At 39.0% G+C, this 22,468-nt stretch overlaps 7 protein-coding genes across 11 annotated transcripts; 6 read left to right on the top strand and 1 right to left on the bottom strand.

The window, feature by feature from the left end:
- The first annotated feature begins 826 nt into the window (after nt 1-826).
- On the top strand, nt 827-4,326 carry LOC108817253 (aminoaldehyde dehydrogenase ALDH10A8, chloroplastic). The gene is made up of 15 exons (XM_018589896.2): nt 827-1,087; nt 1,178-1,320; nt 1,396-1,476; nt 1,568-1,716; nt 1,800-1,892; nt 1,985-2,108; nt 2,239-2,304; nt 2,399-2,465; nt 2,587-2,663; nt 2,921-3,034; nt 3,324-3,401; nt 3,494-3,645; nt 3,748-3,808; nt 3,883-3,989; nt 4,100-4,326. Exons 1-15 carry the CDS (start codon nt 979-981, stop codon nt 4,182-4,184), a joined length of 1,506 nt encoding a protein of 501 aa, XP_018445398.1. The 5' UTR covers nt 827-978; the 3' UTR covers nt 4,185-4,326.
- Nucleotides 4,327-4,480: 154 nt separating this feature from the next.
- LOC108817254 (uncharacterized) lies at nt 4,481-7,684 on the top strand. 2 transcript variants are annotated; one of them, XM_018589897.2, is made up of 15 exons: nt 4,481-4,947; nt 5,099-5,196; nt 5,280-5,380; nt 5,485-5,563; nt 5,669-5,729; nt 5,812-5,858; nt 5,949-6,041; nt 6,129-6,219; nt 6,321-6,369; nt 6,470-6,583; nt 6,663-6,813; nt 6,897-6,989; nt 7,072-7,140; nt 7,240-7,282; nt 7,374-7,684. In XM_018589897.2, the coding sequence occupies exons 1-15, from the start codon at nt 4,887-4,889 to the stop codon at nt 7,472-7,474; spliced, it is 1,251 nt and encodes a 416-aa protein (XP_018445399.1). In that variant the 5' UTR covers nt 4,481-4,886; the 3' UTR covers nt 7,475-7,684. The 2 variants fall into 2 exon arrangements, with proteins under 2 accessions (XP_018445399.1, XP_018445400.1); XM_018589898.2 differs by having other exon boundaries at nt 7,072-7,144; nt 7,246-7,282.
- Nucleotides 7,685-8,173: 489 nt separating this feature from the next.
- On the top strand, nt 8,174-9,763 carry LOC108815966 (two-component response regulator ARR15). Of its 4 annotated transcripts, none has more exons than XM_018588512.2 (6): nt 8,174-8,297; nt 8,369-8,511; nt 8,593-8,705; nt 8,880-8,957; nt 9,049-9,119; nt 9,218-9,763. In XM_018588512.2, the coding sequence occupies exons 2-6, from the start codon at nt 8,385-8,387 to the stop codon at nt 9,465-9,467; spliced, it is 639 nt and encodes a 212-aa protein (XP_018444014.2). In that variant the 5' UTR covers nt 8,174-8,297; nt 8,369-8,384; the 3' UTR covers nt 9,468-9,763. The 4 variants fall into 4 exon arrangements, with proteins under 4 accessions (XP_018444014.2, XP_018444016.2, XP_018444015.2 ...); XM_018588514.2 differs by having other exon boundaries at nt 8,192-8,297; nt 8,593-8,669; XM_018588513.2 differs by lacking the exon at nt 8,174-8,297 and having other exon boundaries at nt 8,304-8,511; nt 8,593-8,669.
- Nucleotides 9,764-10,258: 495 nt separating this feature from the next.
- Nucleotides 10,259-11,710, top strand: LOC108816907 (probable myosin-binding protein 6). The gene has a single exon (XM_018589468.2). It carries the CDS (start codon nt 10,259-10,261, stop codon nt 11,708-11,710), a length of 1,452 nt encoding a protein of 483 aa, XP_018444970.2.
- An 816-nt stretch (nt 11,711-12,526) lies between these two features.
- LOC108816870 (germin-like protein subfamily T member 3) lies at nt 12,527-13,183 on the top strand. The gene has a single exon (XM_018589432.2). It carries the CDS (start codon nt 12,527-12,529, stop codon nt 13,181-13,183), a length of 657 nt encoding a protein of 218 aa, XP_018444934.2.
- A 959-nt stretch (nt 13,184-14,142) lies between these two features.
- On the top strand, nt 14,143-17,084 carry LOC108818475 (hydroxyproline O-galactosyltransferase GALT5). The gene is made up of 7 exons (XM_018591455.2): nt 14,143-15,168; nt 15,242-15,474; nt 15,555-15,845; nt 15,920-16,048; nt 16,140-16,313; nt 16,388-16,495; nt 16,572-17,084. The coding sequence occupies exons 1-7, from the start codon at nt 14,319-14,321 to the stop codon at nt 16,782-16,784; spliced, it is 1,998 nt and encodes a 665-aa protein (XP_018446957.2). The 5' UTR covers nt 14,143-14,318; the 3' UTR covers nt 16,785-17,084.
- Nucleotides 17,085-17,654: 570 nt separating this feature from the next.
- On the bottom strand, nt 17,655-20,040 carry LOC108814953 (protein NUCLEAR FUSION DEFECTIVE 4). The gene is made up of 2 exons (XM_018587609.2): nt 19,529-20,040; nt 17,655-19,036 (listed from the first exon to the last, which is right to left on the bottom strand). Exons 1-2 carry the CDS (start codon nt 19,997-19,999, stop codon nt 17,927-17,929), a joined length of 1,581 nt encoding a protein of 526 aa, XP_018443111.1. The 5' UTR covers nt 20,000-20,040; the 3' UTR covers nt 17,655-17,926.
- Nucleotides 20,041-22,468: the final 2,428 nt, after the last annotated feature.

Here is a 22,468-nt window from a genome sequence, read left to right as displayed (position 1 = left end):
GGCAAACAGAGCAGGGCAAGGTATATATATATAAAACAGAGCATGCGAACGAGATAAAACAAAGCATGCGAACGAGTGATTAAAAAAAAAACAAGCGGGCAAGTTGATACAGAACAGGGCAAGCGATCATAGAAGTACTCGGTTCGGATAAAAAAGAACAGGCGGATGAATGATAATGCATCAAATGATCAGGTCAGGTTTCTTTGAAAAACTAATCGTGCTGATAACGTGTGTTGTAACTAAGGGAAAAACTTGTGTTATTCCTTGACGTGAAACATCAAATATATACATGTTCTCATAGTTATTTTAATAAGGAGATAAACACCAATATAATGAGATAATAACAAAGATATATGTCGATCATATATTCTCGGATCACAACAATTAAAATTTTATTAACAAAAATATTCTCTGTCAAAATAGTTTAAAACAAAAGTACTAAGACTAGAGCTAAAGAATGAGCAACAGACAAAATTCCAAATGGAGACTTGGTCACAAACTGAAATGAGGTAGTAATAACTTTATGAAAGTTAATAGTCTATCATTAGAAGAAAATAGAAAATTTCGACAGTGACAGAAGAAGGAGCAGCAATTTAAAGACAAGTTAATGGTGCAATGCGAAAATCAAAACTCAGAATTATTAGATGGTTTAGATATATAACAAAATCTTGTTAAAAAAACATGTTACTAATTAGAAAGAAAAAAAAAACTATGTTATTAATAGAGTTACAAAGATTTGATTTTGCGTACTTTGGACATTAACTTTAAAATTGTTGGTTGATGGCTCTGTCACGTCTTTGTCAAATCTAATTAAGGTTGGAGTGAAATGAACCACATGTGTCAGTAAAGGAGAGAGGAGACAAAATAAACATATAGAAGTGCGTGCAAGTAAGAGAAGAGAAGAGAGAGCATCACCAACTTCGAGTCTACCAATCTTCAGTGAACGAACGAGAAAGAGAGAAGATAAACAAACATCAAATGGCGATTCCAATGCCTACTAGACAGCTATTCATCGACGGCGAATGGAGAGAGCCAATCTTGAAGAATCGCATCCCCATCGTCAATCCAGCTACCCAAGATGTCATTGGTAAGTTACACAAAAACCCCTAGATCCGTTACGCTTATCGACAGATCCGTCAATCTCGACTTCATAGTGTAATTGTGTTGGTGAGGTTAGGTGATATCCCGGGGGCAACAAAGGAGGATGTGGAAGTTGCAGTCAACGCTGCTCGAAGAGCTTTCTCAAGGAACAAAGGTAAAGACTGGTCCAAAGCATCAGGAGCTCTTCGTGCCAAGTATCTACGCGCTATTGCTGCTAAGGTATTTATTATGCTTTTTTCATCACTATTGAGTTGTCTTCAAGTCATCAAGCCTCTGTTTATTTGTTTGGTTTAGGTGACTGAAAGGAAGTCGCATCTGGCAACGCTTGAGTCGCTTGACTCTGGTAAACCTTTGGATGAAACTCTTTGGGATATGGTACTGTTTTGCTCTCTTTTTATTTTGGTTAAAGTCGGGATCTTTCTTTACAGTTTTTTTTTTAATGTTGGTTTTGTTTGATTTGCCGCAGGAGGATGTTGCTGGGTGTTTTGAGTTTTATGCTGACCTTGCTGAAGGCTTAGATGCTAAGCAGAAAGCGCCTGTTTCTCTTCCCATGGAGACTTTTAAGAGTTATGTTCTCAAGCAACCTCTTGGAGTTGTGGGACTCATCACACCTTGGTAACTATATCACTTTCCTTTTTTTTTCTTTCTGGTGGTGGGTGACGATCCCTTATGCTCTTAAACTTGGTTTGGTGTTGTAGGAATTACCCTCTTCTGATGGCTGTTTGGAAGGTGGCTCCTTCACTTGCTGCTGGATGTACTGCGGTTCTCAAGCCATCAGAGCTCGCTTCTGTGTAAGTAAGCTGTGTATTTTTTTTCGTTGTTATGCTTCTTGCATTGGTCCTTCTTTGAGCTCTCATCTGTGTTATGGCTTTTTCAACTTCAGCACTTGTTTGGAGCTTGCTGATATTTGTCGTGAGGTTGGTCTTCCTCCTGGTGTCCTCAACGTTCTTACTGGATATGGTTCGGAAGCTGGTGCTCCTTTGGCTTCACATCCCAATGTCGACAAGGTATTGGTCTTTGAGGCATACATCAGACATAATTCATTTTGACTCTACTGATTAAACCATCATTCTAGTTTAATGTGTGCGCTTCTGAGTTCCTAGAACTTAAAATGCAAAAGTCATTGTTTCTTGGCAGATTGCTTTTACTGGAAGTTTTGCCACGGGAAGCAAGGTCATGACAGCTGCTGCTCAGTTGGTGAAGGTAATTCAAATTTTTGAAATTTGCTGCTATATTTTTTATTTTCTCCTCTTCATCAAACAATGTAAGTGACACTACTTTCGTGGCCTTTTTGCAGCCTGTTTCGATGGAGCTGGGTGGGAAGAGCCCTCTCATTGTGTTTGATGACGTTGATCTTGATAAAGGTGAGTGTCACGAAAAAGTAATTAAACGGTATTGATATAGATTGGTTTTATGATGAGTAGACTTGACTTGGATCCAGTGAAGCTCTGAAATGAAAGCTTTGTATGTTAATGATCTGAATAGCTGCTGAATGGGCTCTCTTCGGTTGCTTCTGGACAAATGGTCAGATCTGCAGTGCAACTTCCCGCCTTCTTGTTCATGTAAGTGCCAACAATGTGTTTCATTATCTTCTGCTTGGTTTTTGTGTGAACATGAACTACATGCCGTAGCTCCATAGTCCAAATTATACAATAAGATGTTTCGATAGAGATCCATGACAATGATAATTATCTCAGATTAAACCTTTTGGGTGGTTATTGCCAACAGGAATAAGTCACTTCTAGATACAATTGCAGATCCTTGTGTAATTTATGTATATATGTCTTATGACATTTTTATTTTATATTTTCAATCCTAGGAAAACATCGCATCTGAATTCATAGAAAAGCTTGTAAAATGGAGCAAGAACATTAAAGTTTCTGACCCCTTTGAAGAAGGATGCAGGCTTGGTCCTGTTGTCAGCGAAGGACAGGTAAAAACCCAGTGTTGGTTTGTTCTGTCTTTCTAAATTTTTGTGATCTTACATAACGTAAATGCACTTCTAGAACCAGATAACATAAGGAAGATATCATTGATGAGAGTGTCTTATAATATGAGATTAATTTGTTGCCTCCTGTAATATCTGAACTGTTCTGCTTCAAGAGCATCATTCAAATTCCATATCATGTTTCATTAGGATACTCATGTTCTTATTTATTAGATGTACTTCAACTTCTGATGATCATATGATCTGAACGAGCTGACAAATGTGAATGTTGCAGTACGAGAAAATATTGAAGTTTATCTCAACGGCTAAAAGTGAAGGGGCAACGATTTTACAGGGTGGTTCCCGACCTGAGGTATTATTATATCTTTCCCTTTCTTTCATATCCTTGATACAGTTTCTTCCAGGCTATGATGCTGACCTCTACATAACATATACATCTCACAGCATCTGAAAAAGGGCTTCTTCATTGAACCAACCATCATAACTGATGTAACGACTTCAATGCAAATTTGGAGAGAAGAAGTTTTCGGGCCTGTTCTTTGCGTGAAAACATTCTCCAGTGAGGATGAGGCAATTGAGCTAGCAAATGATTCCCAGTAAGAACGTTTTTCTGATCATATCCTATCTGTTGAACTTGTATCCTAATCTTCTTTGTTAATTAAGATCTTTTGTGACTGAAAATCTTTGATAAATGATAGTTACGGATTAGGAGCTGCAGTGATATCTAATGACGCTGAAAGATGTGACCGCATAAGCCAGGTTTCTTAAACCATTCAGATTCCTCTTTGGTCTCTTACAATACCACCTAGTAACACAAATCAATACTTTGTTAGGACTTTGAAGCTGGGATTGTGTGGATTAACTGCTCACAGCCATGCTTTACTCAAGCTCCATGGGGTGGAGTCAAACGCAGTGGGTTTGGACGCGAATTAGGAGAATGGTACATACATATTTATTCTGACACAAGTCTTAATTGTTAAGGACTTTAAATCTTGATGGCTTGGTACTGAACAAGTCTTGGGTTTTTTGGTTGGTTTCTTGTTTGTTCAGGGGACTTGATAACTACTTGAATGTGAAGCAAGTGACTCTCTACACATCAAACGACCCGTGGGGATGGTACAAACCCCCTTACTAAGTAATGGATGTATACGTTGTCATGAAAACGGAAAACCAAATGCTGTCTGTCTGTGTGCTTTTGTTTTTATCAGTCTGTCTATTTGTGGAACCTTTTGAGTAAAAAAAGTCAAAGACGATATGAATAAAGTCAGCTTTGGTGATTCGTTTGTTGTGGCATTGAGGCACCGTTTTAGGGATCTGGTGCAGAGATATCAAGAACATGCACCATTTTTATGTAACCTTCAAGTCACAACAAAGTTTGAAACTCACATGGCATTAAATTCAATGTCGGAGTATTTGCGTTTTAAATCAAATCTGAAAGGGGAAAGAAGATAAAAAGGATAAAGAAGAGAGAGAGAGGTGTGTGTGGGGGTATTTTCTGGTGCTTATCCTTTTAGAGTGTCACTTGGATTTGGACCATCACCATAACAGTACAGCTCTCCTTAGATCCCATCACGAGATAACCACTACTTACTCACTTACTAGTGACACTTTCGATTAGATCTTCTCAAAACCTCTCCTTTCTTTGTCAATTTCTCCGACCATTAGATCCTGTTGTTGTTGTTGTCTGAATTCTGATCCTGCGGTGCCCATTTCTTGCTTTGTAAAAGAACATTTTGTGATATTAGTGTGTGTTTAAGAAAGAACTCTGAGGTTTTGTGGATCTGCTTAGAGATCTGTGCGTTTGGGGATCCGTTCTTGTCTGAATTTTGAGAAAAAAATGGGGAGCTCAATGGAGGAGAAAGTGGTGGCTGTGATCATGGTCGGTGGTCCAACCAAAGGTAAACTCTGTAACAAATGCCTGAGAAATCTCCTTTGTTCTCAAACAGAATCCAATTCGTTTCTTTGTTATAAATTTGTGGTCTCTGCAGACAATTCTAGTCTGAATAAGTTACATGTTCTGATTCTTTTCGAATCTTGGGATCCACACAGGTACTCGATTTCGACCATTGTCCCTGAATATTCCAAAGCCTCTGTTTCCTATTGCCGGACAACCAATGGTGCATCATCCAATTTCAGCTTGTAAAAGGGTGAATCCTCCACTCCACCCCCCATGTTTCAACTTTAGATCAATGGATGATGATGATGGTACCAATCCTTTAATTGTCTGCAGATTCCAAACTTGGCTCAAATCTATCTTGTTGGTTTCTATGAGGAAAGGGAGTTTGCACTTTATGTCTCTGCCATTTCCAATGAACTCAAAGTTCCTGTCAGGTTTTGATAAAAACTCTCTCCTCCTTTTGAACTCTCAGTGTGGCTCTTTTATGTAGGGTTTGATCTTTGATTCTCTGTTTTGTTTTGGGGTTTCTGCATATTAGATATCTGCGAGAAGACAAGTCACATGGTTCAGCTGGTGGTCTCTATCATTTCAGAAATCTAATCATGGAAGATGACCCGGTTTGTCTCCAAGGAATCTTCTTATTATTCCTATCCTCAATTGTTTTATGAACTTAGTGTTTCTTCTTCACATCTGACTGAGTTCTTGTGTCTACTTCCTTGCAGTCTCATATCTTCCTGCTTAACTGTGATGTTTGCTGCAGTTTCCCCTTGCCAGAAATGCTCGGTATGAACCCTTTTTTTTAAGCCGCAGATTCATCTCTTGGTTTTAAAGATTGTTCTTACTCTTTGATGCTTTTACTACACAGAGGCTCATAGGAAATATGGTGGAATTGGAACTCTTCTTGTGATCAAGGTTTGCCATTGAGCATAAGATTAGTCTTGTTTTTGTTTCTGGTGTTTATTTTCTTAACCAAAGTTTGCTTTCTGTGTTTTGATTTTTCAGGTCTCTCCTGAGTCAGCAAGCCAGTTTGGAGAACTGGTTGCAGATCCAGTTACTAATGAACTGCTTCATTACACCGAGAAACCAGAAACTTTTGTATGTACATATCACTGAGATGACTTCAGCTCTTTATCATCTCCAAGATCTGCTTCTAATTGTTTTTCTTTAATCTTGGAAACTCAGGTCAGCGACCGTATTAACTGCGGTGTTTATGTATTTACACCTGACATTTTTACTGCCATAAGAGATGTTTCCTCTCAAAGGAAAGACACAGGTAAAAAGCAAGCAACAAAGATCTCACAACATGCTTTCTTCTCTTATTAGTATACATCTTCAAAGTCCCTCTCATTCTTGTTCCCTTTTCTCTTGTCTTAGCAATTCTGAGACGTGTTTCCAGCTTTGAAGCTCTTCAACCGGCAACAAGGTTTGTCTGCCTGTCTCTTCAGACATAACTGATTAGCCTTTTGAACTGAATCATCCTCTTAAGATGATATGTCTTCACTTTCACCCCTTTTTTTAAATAGGATCCCAGCAGATTTTGTAAGACTGGATCAAGACATACTTTCACCTCTAGCTGGGAAGAAACAGCTATATACTTATGAGACTATGGATTTCTGGGAGCAAATCAAATCTCCTGGGTATGCCTTTGCCTTGTCTCATTTCTTTTAAGCTGCAAAGGAGAGTATCAAATGTACTTATTGGTTGGCTTTTGCGCAGAATGTCACTGAGGTGCTCGGAGCTCTATCTTTCCCAGTTCCGGTTGACTTCTCCGCAAGTGCTGGCTAGTAGTGGTGATGGAACAAAGAGTGCAATAGTGATTGGTGATGTTTACATACATCCCTCTGCAAAAATACACCCAACTGCAAAGGTACCTTTTGTCCCTTGTTGTTGCAACTTCTTGTTATCTACTTTATATCACAAACAAAGACATTCTGTTTCGTCTATCGACAGATTGGTCCCAACGTATCGATCTCTGCCAATGCTCGTGTTGGGCCTGGTGTCAGGCTCATCAGCTGTATCATCCTTGACAACGTTGAGATCATGGTTTGTGCGTCTTCTTATATCAGAGAACGGGCAGAGTTTTCTCTAGTGATTTGACTTTTTTTTCATGACTTGTTTTGCTCAGGAGAATGCAGTGGTGAGTAACTCAATTGTTGGGTGGAAATCTTCTATTGGGAGATGGTCTCGTGTCCAGGCATGTTTCTCTCTTAAGACCCTGACTCATTCTTTTAAAATGTTTCTTTCTGGTTTCATATACAATCATGAACCTGAAGGTGTACTTTGTTGATCACAGGCTGAGGGAGTCTACAACTCCAAACTAGGAGTTACTATTCTCGGTAAACTGTTTTAAAATTCACTTTGCCTCAAAAGAGTCGCTACTTCTCCTTAATAGACATAAAAACTAACCTGAAACATAAATGGTTTCAGGAGACTCGGTTGCAGTTGAAGACGAGGTTGTGGTGACCAGCAGTATTGTTCTTCCAAACAAGACACTCAACGTCAGTGTTCAAGACGAGATCATCTTGTAACTGAAGAAACGAAACCAACCTTAAGGGATCCATACCATGTCCCTGTGATTCAATCTTCACTGGAGAATCACAAAAGCAAGTAATTTGAGAAGTATTTTCACATGAATCTTTTGTTTCAATTTGTACCAGATTCCATCACCTATAACTAAGTCTGTAAATGCACTACATTTTGGCCCATGATATAATAATAAATAAAGCACTTGTGTCTTATCCCATGAACTCTATAGTGTATCAATATCCGTCTAATCTAAGGTCTGGGGTTTAAAATTTTGTAGATGTACTTCTAAATTTAATGCTTACAACTTCAAAAGAAATGCTAAAAATATAAAGATCGAACTGTTAACATTTAAAGCTATATTGTTACATTTGTTTGAATATACCTTCAATATTTTTCTGTACAAGGTATAAAAATAATCTGAGACAGTAGTCTAAAGAAAATAGAAAATGACATGCAAGTTTTTGAGCATGGGGAATAAAGGCCATTAACTCCTATACAAAGAGCATCAAGACATGATAAAACACATCACTCATTAATAGACAGTCATCACTGAGATTACCACTAAAATAAATCTATAGAGGAGAGGAGAGCTGTCGTTGTTAGATAGAGAGAAAAGAGAGCAGACAAAAGATTGTAAAATCAAAAAAGATTGGGACCCTCAAAAGATTTATGACCGTGAAGATACAACAATGTTAGGTTTTCTGACAAGACATAAAACACATCACGTATCGATTTAGATTTTCTTCCCCCTTCCCAAAGATCCGATCCTCGAGATTCTCTTCTCTGTGTGTTTATATCACATCACCATCTCTCTCTCTTATTTATGTAACTCCTCGTCCTCCCTCACATTGATTTTTGTGTCCTTGTATATCATAACGTCCCTTTTCTCATTTCAGTTCTCAAGAGAACACAATGGCAGTAGGAGATTTATCATCTTCTCCTTCTTCTTCTTCCCCGGAGTTGCATGTTCTCGCTGTGGATGATAGTTTTGTGGACCGTAAGGTTATCGAGAGATTGCTTAGGATCTCTGCTTGTAAAGGTAATAAAACCGTCTCTCAGTTAGGTTTCTCTTGCTCCTCTGTGCTTGGTTTCTTGATTTGGATTTGGTTACTATATACAGTGACCACTGTTGAGAGTGGGACTAGGGCTCTTCAGTATCTTGGCCTAGATGGAGATAAAGGATCTTCTGCTCCTAAAGTACTGTTTCTTTCTTCGAGACCTCTCTGTTTTCTTGTAAGAAAAGATTTGATGTTGTTTCTCTTCTTGTTTGGTTCCCAAGAAATCTAAAGATTTGAACAGTGACCTAAATTGTATTGTCAGTTTCTTGAAAATTAAGCTTTTGTATAACATCAAGGATCTGGTGTTGATGTGGTTTATATGAATAGTTCTGAAAATGTTTAATTTCAGGATTTGAAGGTGAATTTGATAGTGACAGATTACTCTATGCCAGGACTAACAGGATATGAACTACTGAAGAAGATCAAAGTAAGTTTTCTTTACTTTATATAATATTTTTTTTGATTTTAAATGGAAGTTTAGTTACACAGAAACATTGTTGTTTTATTTTCTTTAACAGGAGTCATCTGCATTAAGAGAGATACCAGTAGTGATAATGTCCTCTGAGAATATACAACCTCGTATAGAAGAGTAAGTGACTGTTACTATTATTGACACAAACGCTGATTCAATGAATCTCAACGCTGTTATCTAATTTTAGAGATCCATTTGCTCTTTTCCCTTTGTAGATGTATGACAGAAGGAGCAGAGGATTTTCTGCTAAAACCGGTGAAGTTAGCAGACGTGAAGCGGTTAAAAGAACTTATAATGAAAAGTGGTCTAGCTGAAGAAGAAGATAATAAAGCCAAACACTCTTGTCCTAACAGAATCCTACAAAACAACACTGCTTCATCATCATCGTCTCATGATGTTTCCTCTCTGGATGATGTAACTCCATCTTCCAAGCGAATGAAACTAGAATCTAGGGCTCATGATTGAGCAGCTTGAGTATGTTCTCATCACTCCTTTCTTTTGTTTTCTGTAATGCACTACAATTGGCCAAGATGTTGTGCTAAGATCTGTTTGACGCTACTCCACTGGTTTTCCTTAGTGGGGTTTTGCGATAATCTAAGTTTATGTATTTTGGCTACATAATAGACAGAGGAGTTTCTGAGAATTGGACTAAGTAGGTTTTAGAGTTCCATCATCATCTTTTTCTTTAATCCTTCCACTTGGGAAAGTTGTTGTATTACTGCCTAGTCACCTGTGTGGATATATAAAAAATTATTAAATTATATTGACTTTATATAGTAAGATATATCTGATTTCCAAGTATAGGATATTGTAGTGCTGCTCATAGAATAATGTCATTCTTTTATATTACAAAACCTGTTTTGTAAGCAATAATAGTATTCCAATCACACAGAACATAATAATCAAACAACATCATATAGATATGTAGATGTCATGTGTGTGTTGGCATTGTTCTCTGTTTCGGTCGTGCAAGGTTGTATTCAGTTTAAGCATCAACGACAAAGTTCTCCTCACGTCTAAGCTGGAAAGATTTACACGAATCCCATTTTGTGGTTTTTTTTTATCTATCTGTTGTCTCTAAATATTTTCAATTCCAAAATCTGACATTATCCTTCGGTTTTTGACTAATTTGGTCTGTTTTAGACTTTCCCAAATCCATAAATAGAAACACAATCATAACACACAACTCACAAGAGTGTGAGAGAGAGATCCTGATCTATATTCTTTTGTTGATCTATTGACCAACTTGATCTCCCATGATTATACAATTGCTTTGTTTCTTCTTGTTCTTGTTTCTTCTATTACAAGTCACCATGTTTAAACGTTCTTTCAAGAAATTTTTGAAACAAGAACCCGGGTCTTTGCCTCAGTTCCTCATCTACAGCGTTCTTGAATGGACTCTCATCACCATCCTCTTCATCGACGGCGTTCTCTCCTTCTTATCAAACCAGTACGCAAGATTCTTTGAGCTCAAAACTCCTTGTCTCCTGTGCACCAGAATCGATCACGTTCTTGTCTCTAGAGACCCTCATTTCTATTACAACGACTCAATCTGTGATTCTCACAAGAAGAAAGTCTCTTCCCTTGCATATTGCCATGTCCACAAGAAACTCTCTGAGATCAAACATATGTGTGAAGGTTGTCTTCTCTCTTTCGTCACCGAGAAGGAATCTGACTCTGATACGTATAAGTCTCTCCTTGGGATCTTACATAAAGATCTTGAGCTTCTCACTGATGACGAAAGAAAGCTTCCCTTGGTGCTCAAGAAAGACGATAACTTTGTTCAGATAACAACAAACCGAATGGATTACAAGACAAGCAACAAGAACATTAGCTTGAAACAACATTGCTCTTGTTGCGGAGAGTTATTGAAGCACAAGAGTTCTTTCCTTGCTCCTGCTCTTTCTCCTAGGGTTCCCTACAACAAGCTGTCCGAGAATGAATCTGATTTTAGGGTTTTGGATGTGGACAGAACACCAAGTTTTGTAAGAGGAGGTAACAAGTTCTTTGAGAATGCTTCAGACCTGGGTGATTCAAAAGGTGAATCCATTCTTGATCAGCTCAAGAAAGAGGTTGGCTTGGAAAAGAAGTCACTGTTAGATTTGTATGTGGAGTTAGATGAAGAGAGAAGTGCTTCAGCTGTTGCAGCCAACAACGCTATGGCTATGATTACAAAGCTACAAGCCGAAAAAGCCGCTGTTCAAATGGAGGCTTTGCAGTGCCAAAGAATGATGGATGAACAAGCAGAGTACGACCAAGAAGCTTTGCAGTCTATGAGTAGTGACTTGACAAAGAGGGAAGAGGAAATAAAGGAGCTTGAATCTGAGCTTGAGGCTTACAGAGAGCAATATGGATGTTTAGCAGATGAAGATGATGTCAAAGAAGAGTTTCTTGAAGATCACGGCAATGCCAGTGTAGTTTGTTATTCAATTCATGAGGACAATGGAGCAAACATTGAACAAAGTGGGTCTTGTAAATCCGAAGAATCGAGATTCTTAGGACAAATGAAAGGAGCTGAAAGCAAAGAAGGTATAGTGAAGGAGCTCTCTGAGATCACAGAGAGGCTAAGTGCTCTTCAATCAAATGGTGAGCTGTTGAAACATATTGCAGATGTTTTAGATGCTAGTGATGGAGAAGCAATTCTATTGCACATATCTCAAAATTTGCATATGCTTCGTAGTTTTGTTGCTATGCCTTCAGAATCATGAACTTGTAATACATCTTTTTATTGTTTCTTAGAGGACACGCACCTTGTCTTAAATTCAAAAGATTTATCTTATTCTTTTAGTCACTAAAATGTTTCAGATTTGCTCCATGAATCTAACTTGTAAGAGTAAGATGAATTGATTCCATAAATATTTGATCAAAAAAAAGAAAGAAAACTGATCTCTGTTGAATAAAAAAAATCCCAAATTTAATTTTTGTCTAACCTAATTTTTTAATTACCCTGAAAGTTCTTCACTTTAGATTCATAGTGTTTGAAATTACTTTTGAAAATTTCAAATATAAAAAATAATGCATCAATATAGATTCATAGTATCAACCTTCTCACATTAACTTCTAGACCCACAACACTTTGGTAACATTAACTATCATGGCAAACAAAGTTTTTTTTTTCCTGTATTTGCGTTTTGGATTTGGTCCATGAAATTAACCTAGAAGATGGATATATTGCAGAAACAATGATGATTGATAATTGATTAGTACGTTATTATAACCAAACAATACAGTAATTATTTCGTTTGGGAATATAGGTTTGATTGGTCTTTCTTTAGTTTATTTGTGATTTGCGTGTACATCAAGACAATTAAACCTAACTTATTTCAGCCTAAATGAAAACCACAAAAAGGTTACACCAATACGGACCTAACATTCATAAACATTCGGTCTTTCATGTGTTTCCCTTAAACCAATCCTATTCTTATCCAAGGGCCAGTCCAAGAAATACCAACTTTCAGCGGCTATATAATCAACAGTAACCATGGTGACTTATCATCATCATCAGTATCATAACTTGCTTAGCAATGGCTACTTTTCTCTCTAGAGTTTCAATCCTCCTTGCACTATGCATCACTCTCTTCACCAATCCAGCCCTCTCAGACTACCTTAACCCCTTACAAGACTTCTGCGTAGCTGATCTCCAAGCCACCCCATCCAACACTGGCTACCCATGCAAATCACAAGTCACCTCTGAAGACTTCTTCTACTCCGGCTTAAGCACTCCACTAAACACTTCAAACCCTAAAGGTGTAGCCGTTAATAGAGCAAACCTCATGACGTTTCCAGGACTAAACACGATGGGAATCTCCATGTACAACGTTGCACTCGCTGCAGGAGTAGCTAACCCGCCTCACTCGCACGCTGGTGTGACCGAGGCAGGGGTCGTGGTCGAAGGCTCGGTCTTGATCGGGTTCTTGACGAATAACTACACGTTGTACTCAAAGGTTGCTGGACCAGGTGACATGTTTGTGATTCCACCGGGACTCATACACTATGAGATGAACGTCGGGAAAACGGAAGCTCGTCTTTTGACTGTGGTGACTAGTGAGTTGCCTAGCGAGGTGCTTGTGCCCCACACTTTGTTTCTTGCGAAACCAGCGATTCCAGACTTTGTTTTGATGAAGATTTTCAAGACTGATGGTACCACAATCAACATGCTCAGGTCTAAGTTAACTAATTAAACATATGTTTCTGTATTTCCTCTAAAAAAATGTAATCTGGTATGGGCTTGCCTTAAAAAATGAATAAATGAGCTGTCTTCTTATTTGTTTTTGTTTACAAGAAAATCTCAAAAAAATATTGGAGATTTTTCGTTTTATGTCATTTCAAAAATAAACATTTGTTAAAAAAATATAAACCATTGATTAATAACGTAAAATACAAGGAAAAAAAGAAACATACAAGGGAAAAAAACAAAAGAAAACTATACAGTAGTTTGTTCAAGCTCATTCAAGAAGACAGATGCAGAAATTGGTTATAGCCTTCAAATTCTCTAATGGTTGGGTAATTGGTATAAACCGGTAATATTAGAACATTGTTAAGGACTAAAAAGTAAAAACTCATATCATTATCTCACTTTGTAATTTTTTGGGTAATCATCTCACTTAGTTTAATACTCCTTTGTATTTGAAAAGATTGATGTTCAAAATTTCTCACACAATTTAAGAAAAAATAAATAAACTCTTTGATTATTACTTTTTGTTTTATCAATAAAGCTTCACCACTCATGAATTTAAAAATGATTTAGTTCTAAAGATAAATGCAATAATTATATTCTAAATATCAATCTTTTATATACAAGTAATAAAATTATGAATCATTAAAAAGAGTCAAATACCCCAGAAAAATCTTAATTTTATGATTTTTTATTTGAAAAATCCATCTCATTTTCTTATATTATCTCATTTATTAGCCATGAAATTCAGAAATTTGTATTCTGCACAGCAATTATAGATGCTACAGTGTTGTTGAAAAAGCTATTTAATAAGGAAAATTAATTAATAAGAAAATACTTTATCACTCATGTATTTATCAGAAAATATAAAAGTGAAGACATTTAAATTTTTTTAAAAGGAAAATTAATTAATAAGAAAATTATTTCTACTAACATACGCCTAAAAAAGGAATCAAGATCTCTTTTCTCCTTCTCCATCTCTCGCCATCATCGTCTCTGCTTATTTTTTTTTTTTTCTTCTCTTTATTCATTGCTCGGACCGAACAAAGTTCAAAACTTTCTACCACTTTCGGATCCTTCTCCATTCAAAGTTAGGTTCTTTCCTTCCCAATTCAATTCATTTTGCTTGGATCCCAAGGAAAATGAAGAAACCCAAATCATCAAAACCTGAAAAAACAGACAAACTCGATCTCTTCTCGTCACTATGGAAGCAGAGACCTTTCCGTGTGATAATAGCAATAGGGTTCCTCTACCTCCTTATGGTCACCCTCGAGATACCTCTCGTCTTCAAATCCTGGTCCTCCTCCACAACCTCCATTGATTCTCTCTCAAGGCTCGACACAGAGCAAGAGCCTCGAGTCGAGACAATCCCTAAACCGGATTCTGAACCGACGACCCTTAACCGGACGGAGGAGGAGAAGAACAACGTCCGTGAGCAGCATCACAGAGGTCTTCTCTCGAGCCTGAGATTTGATTCTGAGACTTTCGACCCGAGCAGCAAAGACGGGTCGGTGGAGCTTCACAAGTCGGCTAAGGAGGCTTGGCAGCTAGGGAGGAAGCTGTGGAAGGAGCTAGAGTCAGGGAGGCTGGAGAAGTCGGTGGAGAAGACTGAGAAGAACGTCTTGTCAGACGCTTGCCCGCACTCTGTTTCGTTAACCGGGTCGGAGTTTATGAACCGGGAGAATCAGCTGATGGAGCTGCCTTGTGGTTTGACGTTGGGCTCGCACGTGACTTTGGTCGGGAGGCCGAGGAAGAGCCATCCCAAGGAAGGTGATGGGTCTACTACTAAGTTGGTTTCTCAGTTTGTGATTGAGCTTCAAGGTTTGAAGACTGTTGATGGTGAGGATCCTCCTCGGATCCTGCATTTCAACCCGAGGCTCAAGGGAGATTGGAGTAGAAAGCCGGTGATTGAGCAGAACACTTGTTATAGAATGCAGTGGGGATCTTCGCAACGGTGTGAAGGATGGAGGTCAAGAGATGAAGAAGAGACTGGTGAGGTTAAGTTTAGTTAATGTGTTTAATCTGTTTGTGTTCTAATAGGGTTTAGTGTTTGTTGTTTTGGCAGTTGATAGTCATGTGAAGTGTGAGAAGTGGATCCGTGATGATGATAACTACTCAGAAGGGTCGAGAGCGAGATGGTGGTTGAATAGACTTATAGGAAGGAGGAAGAGAGTCAAAGTAGAATGGCCGTTTCCTTTTGTGGAAGAGAAGCTCTTTGTTCTCACTCTTAGCGCTGGTTTAGAAGGTTACCATATCAACGTTGATGGACAGCATGTTACATCCTTCCCTTATCGCACTGTGAGTATACATATATCATCTCTACATCATTGGTGTTCAGATAAATGACACTGAGCACTTAACCGTAAATGAATAAATAGGGTTTCACACTTGAGGATGCAACGGGGCTTACAGTAAATGGAGACATTGATGTCCACTCAGTTGTTGTTGCCTCTCTGCCAACATCACATCCCAGCTTTGCTCCCCAAAGGCATCTCGAGTTGTCAAAGAGATGGAAGGCACCTTTGGTTCCCGATGGGCCTGTGGAGCTTTTTATCGGTATTCTTTCCGCAGGCAATCATTTCGGAGAACGGATGGCTGTGAGGAAGTCGTGGATGCAGCATGTTCTTATCACATCTTCGAAAGTTGTTGCTCGTTTCTTTGTGGCACTCGTAAGTTGGATTCTACATTGTTCATCTCGTGTAAGAGTTGTTGTCTTATTGTATCTGTTATGTGTATTTAACAGCATGGGAGGAAAGAAGTGAATGTGGAACTGAAGAAAGAAGCAGAGTACTTTGGGGACATTGTGCTTGTTCCTTACATGGATAGCTATGATCTTGTTGTGCTGAAAACTGTTGCAATATGTGAACACGGAGTGAGTTTTAATCAGATCTTATTATAGGACATGGCTTTCCACATAATCGTTCTTGATTGGTTGAAAACAAATGACTTTTGATTTGGTGCAGGCTTTTGCATTCTCTGCAAAGTACATAATGAAGTGTGATGATGATACGTTTGTAAAACTCGGCGCAGTGATCAACGAAGTGAAGAAAGTACCCGAAGGTAGAAGCTTGTACATTGGTAACATGAATTATTACCACAAGCCTCTCCGTGGGGGTAAATGGGCAGTCACTTACGAGGTATATACATTCTTATGCATCACACTCCATCCATCATATAGTAAAACGGTGTTGAGTGTTTTGTTAAATGACAGGAATGGCCAGAGGAGGACTATCCGCCCTATGCAAATGGACCTGGATATGTTCTATCTTCTGACATTGCACGCTTCATCGTGGGAGAGTTTGAGAGACACAGATTACGGGTAAGAAGCAGAAGAGAGAATCATTAACTAAACATCTCTTTTTCACTTATCTAATACTGTTAACATACACCACCAGCTGTTCAAGATGGAGGATGTAAGTGTGGGAATGTGGGTGGAGCATTTCAAAAACACATCAAACCCAGTGGACTATAGGCACAGTCTGAGATTTTGTCAGTTTGGTTGTGTTGAGAACTACTACACAGCTCATTACCAGTCGCCAAGACAGATGATATGCTTATGGGACAAGCTCTTAAGACAGAACAAGCCAGAGTGTTGTAACATGAGATGATTGATTATCGAGGGAAACAGCCATGTGTGTTTTTGAGATATAATATGCTTTCAAGCGTGCGTTGAAAGACTAATGCCGATTAAGGAAACCAATTTTGCAAAGCTCACACATAGAGAGACTCTGGAGTTTTGGTCTGCAATCTTCAAGCCATCTAAATCTGTAGAACAAACGGAGAGAAGAGTAAACAAAGACGCATATATAGTCTAGTCATACATTCACTTTGTTTGTGAATCAATTTGATTTATTTTCATTTGTATAAAACCTATTTCTTAAATCTAATTGAAATTTTGTTCTTTTTTACTTTCACAACATCATTGGCACAGAGCAAGAAACAGTTAGGTCCTTTATATGGATTCTCCATGAAATACCTAAGTTGTCTCCATCTGGAAACTTCCATCCTTTGAAACCATTTACACTAACAAAGCCATCAGAATCAGACAAGTTGCAGCGGCTCGGCCTAACCACTCTATAAACACCATTGCTTGTGAGCGAGTAGATGTCTTTGTTATTGTCCTCGCCAAAGGAGAAGATAAACCTGCAGTTAACGGACCACTCTAATCTGAAGCAGTTTCAAGCTATGAACATTTCCAACAAGGGTTGTGCTTCTGTTGTGAAGTCAAATCCTTTGTGCTGTAAGTACAATGTGCCTAAACATTCTGCAAATGTTTTCATTATGAAGTTTTGCAAACTTTCTACCTGATCTGTGATGTTACAGAGATATTCAGGTCAGCAGTCTATTCCAATCCTCTGCAGGTCAACCGGTTCAGCAAACACTTATTTGACTTGATTCATTTTCATCTATGTTTTGGTCCTTTTGGATTTTCTAGGAACTTTATGAGACTTCAAAAGTAGGTCTGAACTTAGTAAAGCAAGTAAACCATCACCAAGTTCTCGATTAAAGAGTAATTTCAACATTTATTGGAAGGAATGCCTGTACACTTCACAAAACAAGATTCACAATTGTGAAAAAAGGGAGACAAAGATCTCTCAGCCTTCTTCCTTCCCATCTCAAAACACAGACGTATGGAATAGAAATATAAGTTACAGACAACTTATACAGGTAAAGCGATATGATAGATGTACACCTTTGGGTATCATAAGCTCGGTATTCATCTTCTTATGTATTCTTATTCACAAGTATTCTATCGACGATGCAGCCTCTTCACAAGGATCTGTCGATAGAGCGTCTTTGTCCGAAAGAACAGAACAATGGCAACAAGAAACCCAAAGAAGGCGACAGAAGCCATTATAACAAAGGACAGCCTGAAGCAGTGAGGGCCAAAACATTTGTTCCATACCCCAGAAGCAGCCTTGTCATAGAAATAACCGATCAATCTTACAGAGAAGATATATGAACCGATGGGACTGGCTATGGATATGGTGTTGAAGATGGTTCCCATGTGTCGAACTCCGAACAGTTCTGAGGTGATTGTAGGCATCAGCGACCACTGTGAACCATAGCAAACACCCACAATAACAGAACCGACATAAAGGTTCCCTTGAAAACCAGAGGCTATGATTAGATGGCCTATGGTCATGGTTCCAAGAGTTGCGGCCATTAGCAGTGGACGAGGCCATCCTTTCTTGTGAAGCATCGCATCTGAGGCGTAACCGGCTCCAAATCTACCGAGAAAGTTCCATATACTCCACAAGGAGACCAGTGAGTTTATCTCAACGGGTGAGTATCTAAGAGACTCACCTATTTGTCGGATGTTGTTTATCGTCGAAAGTCCAGAGCCCATTCCACAGATCATGGCGAGAAACAACAACCAGAAGCTTAGGCTTTTCATAGCTTGCAGAAGATTCATGTTCTCGGTTTGACTGTCGCCTGCATCGCTTTGGCTAACGGACGCTGCTGCTTTGGGACTGTTTATGAGAGGGGCTTTATCAGGCAACGCTGTTTTCTCCGTGCGTTCACGACGTGCTCTTGTCGCAATAACTAGAGGCAAAGCAAGAAGAAGGACGAGACATACAAGCGTGACGACATTGGCCACTGACGACAAACCAAAGGTGTTTTTCACAATGATAACGATCATAAGATAAGCTGCAATGGTAAGAGATACAGCTGAAAGACCATCTAAATGCTTCTTATCATCAGCCGTGCTCGTCTCGTAGATCCTAACCAAAGGCATGGCTAAGAGGGAGAGAAGTGTCGGAGTTACAGCCAGCAAAAGAATGAAGCTCGCCGGATCTCCACCGCACAGTGTCTCGTACAGTTGAATCAGTATCGCTCCACTTAGACCAAGAAAACCCTGCCAATATATAAGGAGAAAGAGATAAGCTTGGCTGCTTCACTATGATGATAAACAAACCAAACAGAGCAAAAAAACACTTTACGCAAAGACTATGTATTACTTGAACAACAGGGCCAGCCAGATGAAACTATTAGCTACATGCCCTCAAAATTTTTAAAGAAAATTACATAGATAGACATTGGCCACCAAATTTGGAAAAGAAAGTAAAAAACTATTAAACCTTTTACTAAACCCCCTACAGCACCCAAAAATCTCAGGGCCCAGAGTCCCATCCAATACATAACCTTTATTCTGATGAATCATCTAAAAAAAAATAACCCAACAATCTAAGACTTCCCACCAAGATGGAATCAATAGAACATCATCTACACCACAAAAAGCTTTCACCTTGCATATAAGATAGCTCCCACAACTATTACTAAAGTCTCCCCATTACTAAACAATCTACACAACGAGAAATTTGAACAGCTACAGTAAAAGTGTTGTCACCTTCATGATGCCAACGGCAGTACCACCATAGTCAGCGAAATTCTCCACAGCACTCACAACGTTAGCCGTATTAAAGAACGTCTGCGACTGCGCCGCTACGAACATAAAGAGGCACATCAGCGGCACCGGCGGCTTCCTGATCATCCCGGTGACGGAAGCCCACATGAGGAAGTAACCTGCGAAGCACTGAATCGCTCCGACAGCAAGCACCACCCAGGGACCTCCTCCTCCGCTTGCTCCACGTCCGCGGCGGCGGTTGGAGGTGACGTATGTGTAGAGAAGCCCGGAGAAAACTCCGGCGTTGGCGCCGATGTCTTTGAAGACGGAGACGGTGTCGAGGGTGGATTGATCGTAGGATTGGGTTGATTTTAGAGCGGCGGAGTAGATTCCGAATGTGTAGGAGGCGCCGCTCGTGCACTGTATCCAGATGCTGGCCGCCATAGCCACCCATTTCGTCCTTAGGATCTCCATCGCCGCCGGGGGTGAGAGTTTAATGACGAAGCCAACACGTTACGGTAGATATTATTTGAAAAAAATGAATTTGACAGATAATATACACCTTTTTTTTACGAAGGAAAAAAAAGCTTCAGCCTCTCTCTACAAATTTTGCTCCGTCTTCTCTCTAGAGACAACCGACGAATTTAAAGCTTCCGGCCGGCGGGGTAGGTTTCCACAGCCACCGCCGGTCCGGTCTGTCCGCCTCTACTGTTTTTTCTTTTCTTGTTTAGTTTTTTTAGGAGTTATCATCTGCTTCCGATGGCGCATCATTCTTTCGGTGGCCGGTCGGTTCTGTCTTCGGTGTTGTACCTACTACAAAGGGTAAACGGTCGGCTTAAGGTTCTGGTGCCGTGTGATGGTTTTGTTCTCGCCGGCGGTTCTTTTATCGGAAAGTCCGATTAGAGATTTGGTGTTTCGGGTGGCTTCGCTTCGGGATGAGATCCCGTTTAGTCTCGGTGAAGCTCTCCGAAGCCTAGGAGAGAAGAAGATGGATCTGGAGGCTCGGGAGGCGATCTCGGGACTGTCCCGATGATGATCTCTGCCTAGTTTGAGCTCCGGTATCGATGTTGTTCGACGCGGTGGTTCTGGCTCCGGAGAGACCCGGCGAAGCAGTAGTTTGCTTCGTTTTCTCCGATGTCGGCCTCGGTCGGTGGGTCGTGACTCGATGGAAGTGCGACGCGTGTATCGACGATGATGTGGTTTCAATACGTGAGCGTCCATGCGTGTTCTTTGACGCGTGGTTTGGCGCGCCGCGTGGGTTTGGAGACTGGGTTTCGGCCCATGGATTGTCTCCTTTAACTGCCCTGGGTTTTGGGCTTTTATGTTTGTGTTTTGTTTGTGTATTCTCGTTTCTGGGCTTTTAAGTCCATAATAAAATCTTGGCAAAAAAAACATATACACCTTTTTTTATTAATTATTAATGGGCTGACAATATTAGGATCGTTGGCCCATGTGAGCCCAATTAACTGGAAGGAGTGGCGAGGCACGTGTTGTCACGGCTCGTTGTGATTAATTTTCCTGAGCAGCATTGATCTCTCTTTGGTTAGATTTCTTTATTCAAATAGTTTTTGAGTTTGTCCTTTATGAATAAAGTTATGTTATATTCTTTTTTGTGAATAAGTAAGGTTTTGTTACGTTTTTTTCATGAATAATCTATGGTTATTACATATTACATTTACATTAGAATGCTTTCTTTTTTCAATAGATTTTATATGACTAAGTTGTGAATTAAAGAACAATGTGCTATAAGAGAGAGGTATTGTTTTCCGTTGTACACATAGAGTTGTTTTACATTATGCACCGGAGAGGTATTGTTTGTGCGGTGAATATAGCAATTTGGCTAAATCTGGTCATGGTTACTTAGGTGATCGGGTTGATCTAAATGTTTGGGAGAGTAAAAAATGAGACTCTTTAAGTTTTGCTCACTAGATTGATGTATAGTGATCAACGCCATAACATTCTCGGCAAGAAACCAGCACGTAGTAATGTTGTAATGTTGATTATAGCAGATTCTGATTTCGAAAGCACAATGTTGGATCTAAAATACAAGGGATGCACTATACTTCTAGCCCTTCTTCCTGAGGAAGCGAATCAAGATTTCATTAATGACTTTCATGTAGTATGACACATGTCAGGTTTGGTTCAAGGAGGTGGACCTATGTATTGGGGGCAGAACTAATGATTTGGGAAGGAATGGAATAACGGAAGGTTTTAGGCAGACTTGATAATTGTTTAATGTGTGAAGAACATTGTTTGTTTGTTTGTGTAAGAGTATTGTGCAAAAATTAGCTCTAACTATGAGTTGTTGTCTAGTTTATGTTTTATGAACTCTTAATGAGATTCACTATTAAAGTAAAAAAAAAAACCTGTGTATCAGTAATTCAGCATGTATACAACTGTTATGTTTGATTGACAAGGAAAAATGAACTCTGAAATAGACACTGGCAACTTGGCAAAATCTCTTTCTCGGCTTTATACTAAATAAGATATAAAGGGTAGGGCTGGGCGTTCGGGTACCCATTCGGGTTTCGGTTCAGTCCATTCGGATTTCGGATTTTCGGGGTCAAAGATTTCAACCCCATTCGGATATTTCTAAATTTTGGTTCGGGTTCGGTTCGGATCTTTGCGGGTTCGGTTCGGGTTCGGATAACCCATTTAAAATGTTTTTAAATTTTCAAAATTCATTATATACTTTAAATTTTCAAAATCTATAAGAAAGATAATATATTACATATAAATTTTCATAACATATATGTCAAAATACCTTAATTTAATATATATATTGGTTTTCTTTGAATATTTGGATAAATAATCAATAGATATTTAACTATTTTTGGTATTTTCAGTATACTTTAGCTATTTTAAACATTTATTTTTGACTATTTGCATATATTTTTCAAGTATTTTGGAAAACTTAAAGGTATCTTATATATTTTTAATATT

Source organism: Raphanus sativus, chromosome 7 (genome assembly GCF_000801105.2).
Source record: "Raphanus sativus cultivar WK10039 chromosome 7, ASM80110v3, whole genome shotgun sequence".
In the NCBI taxonomy this organism is placed as follows: Eukaryota; Viridiplantae; Streptophyta; class Magnoliopsida; order Brassicales; family Brassicaceae; genus Raphanus; species Raphanus sativus.
This window is presented reverse-complemented; position numbering and strand designations above follow the sequence as displayed.

Coding starts and splice junctions, on each gene's coding strand:
- LOC108814953 (XM_018587609.2), bottom strand. CDS start 19,999: ATGGAGATCCTAAGGACGAAATGGGTGGCTATGGCGGCCAGCATCTGG. Junction 19,037..19,528: donor CTGCCGTTGGCATCATGAAG/GTGACAACACTT, acceptor ATATATTGGCAG/GGTTTTCTTGGTCTAAGTGG.
- LOC108816870 (XM_018589432.2), top strand. CDS start 12,527: ATGGCTACTTTTCTCTCTAGAGTTTCAATCCTCCTTGCACTATGCATC.
- LOC108815966 (XM_018588512.2), top strand. CDS start 8,385: ATGGCAGTAGGAGATTTATCATCTTCTCCTTCTTCTTCTTCCCCGGAG. Junction 8,512..8,592: donor TAGGATCTCTGCTTGTAAAG/GTAATAAAACCG, acceptor TACTATATACAG/TGACCACTGTTGAGAGTGGG. Junction 8,958..9,048: donor AACTACTGAAGAAGATCAAA/GTAAGTTTTCTT, acceptor TTTCTTTAACAG/GAGTCATCTGCATTAAGAGA.
- LOC108817253 (XM_018589896.2), top strand. CDS start 979: ATGGCGATTCCAATGCCTACTAGACAGCTATTCATCGACGGCGAATGG. Junction 2,109..2,238: donor CACATCCCAATGTCGACAAG/GTATTGGTCTTT, acceptor GTTTCTTGGCAG/ATTGCTTTTACTGGAAGTTT. Junction 3,035..3,323: donor CTGTTGTCAGCGAAGGACAG/GTAAAAACCCAG, acceptor TGAATGTTGCAG/TACGAGAAAATATTGAAGTT.
- LOC108818475 (XM_018591455.2), top strand. CDS start 14,319: ATGAAGAAACCCAAATCATCAAAACCTGAAAAAACAGACAAACTCGAT. Junction 15,846..15,919: donor CTCGTTTCTTTGTGGCACTC/GTAAGTTGGATT, acceptor TGTATTTAACAG/CATGGGAGGAAAGAAGTGAA. Junction 16,049..16,139: donor TTGCAATATGTGAACACGGA/GTGAGTTTTAAT, acceptor GATTTGGTGCAG/GCTTTTGCATTCTCTGCAAA.
- LOC108816907 (XM_018589468.2), top strand. CDS start 10,259: ATGATTATACAATTGCTTTGTTTCTTCTTGTTCTTGTTTCTTCTATTA.
- LOC108817254 (XM_018589897.2), top strand. CDS start 4,887: ATGGGGAGCTCAATGGAGGAGAAAGTGGTGGCTGTGATCATGGTCGGT. Junction 5,197..5,279: donor CAATTTCAGCTTGTAAAAGG/GTGAATCCTCCA, acceptor AATTGTCTGCAG/ATTCCAAACTTGGCTCAAAT. Junction 7,283..7,373: donor ACTAGGAGTTACTATTCTCG/GTAAACTGTTTT, acceptor AAATGGTTTCAG/GAGACTCGGTTGCAGTTGAA.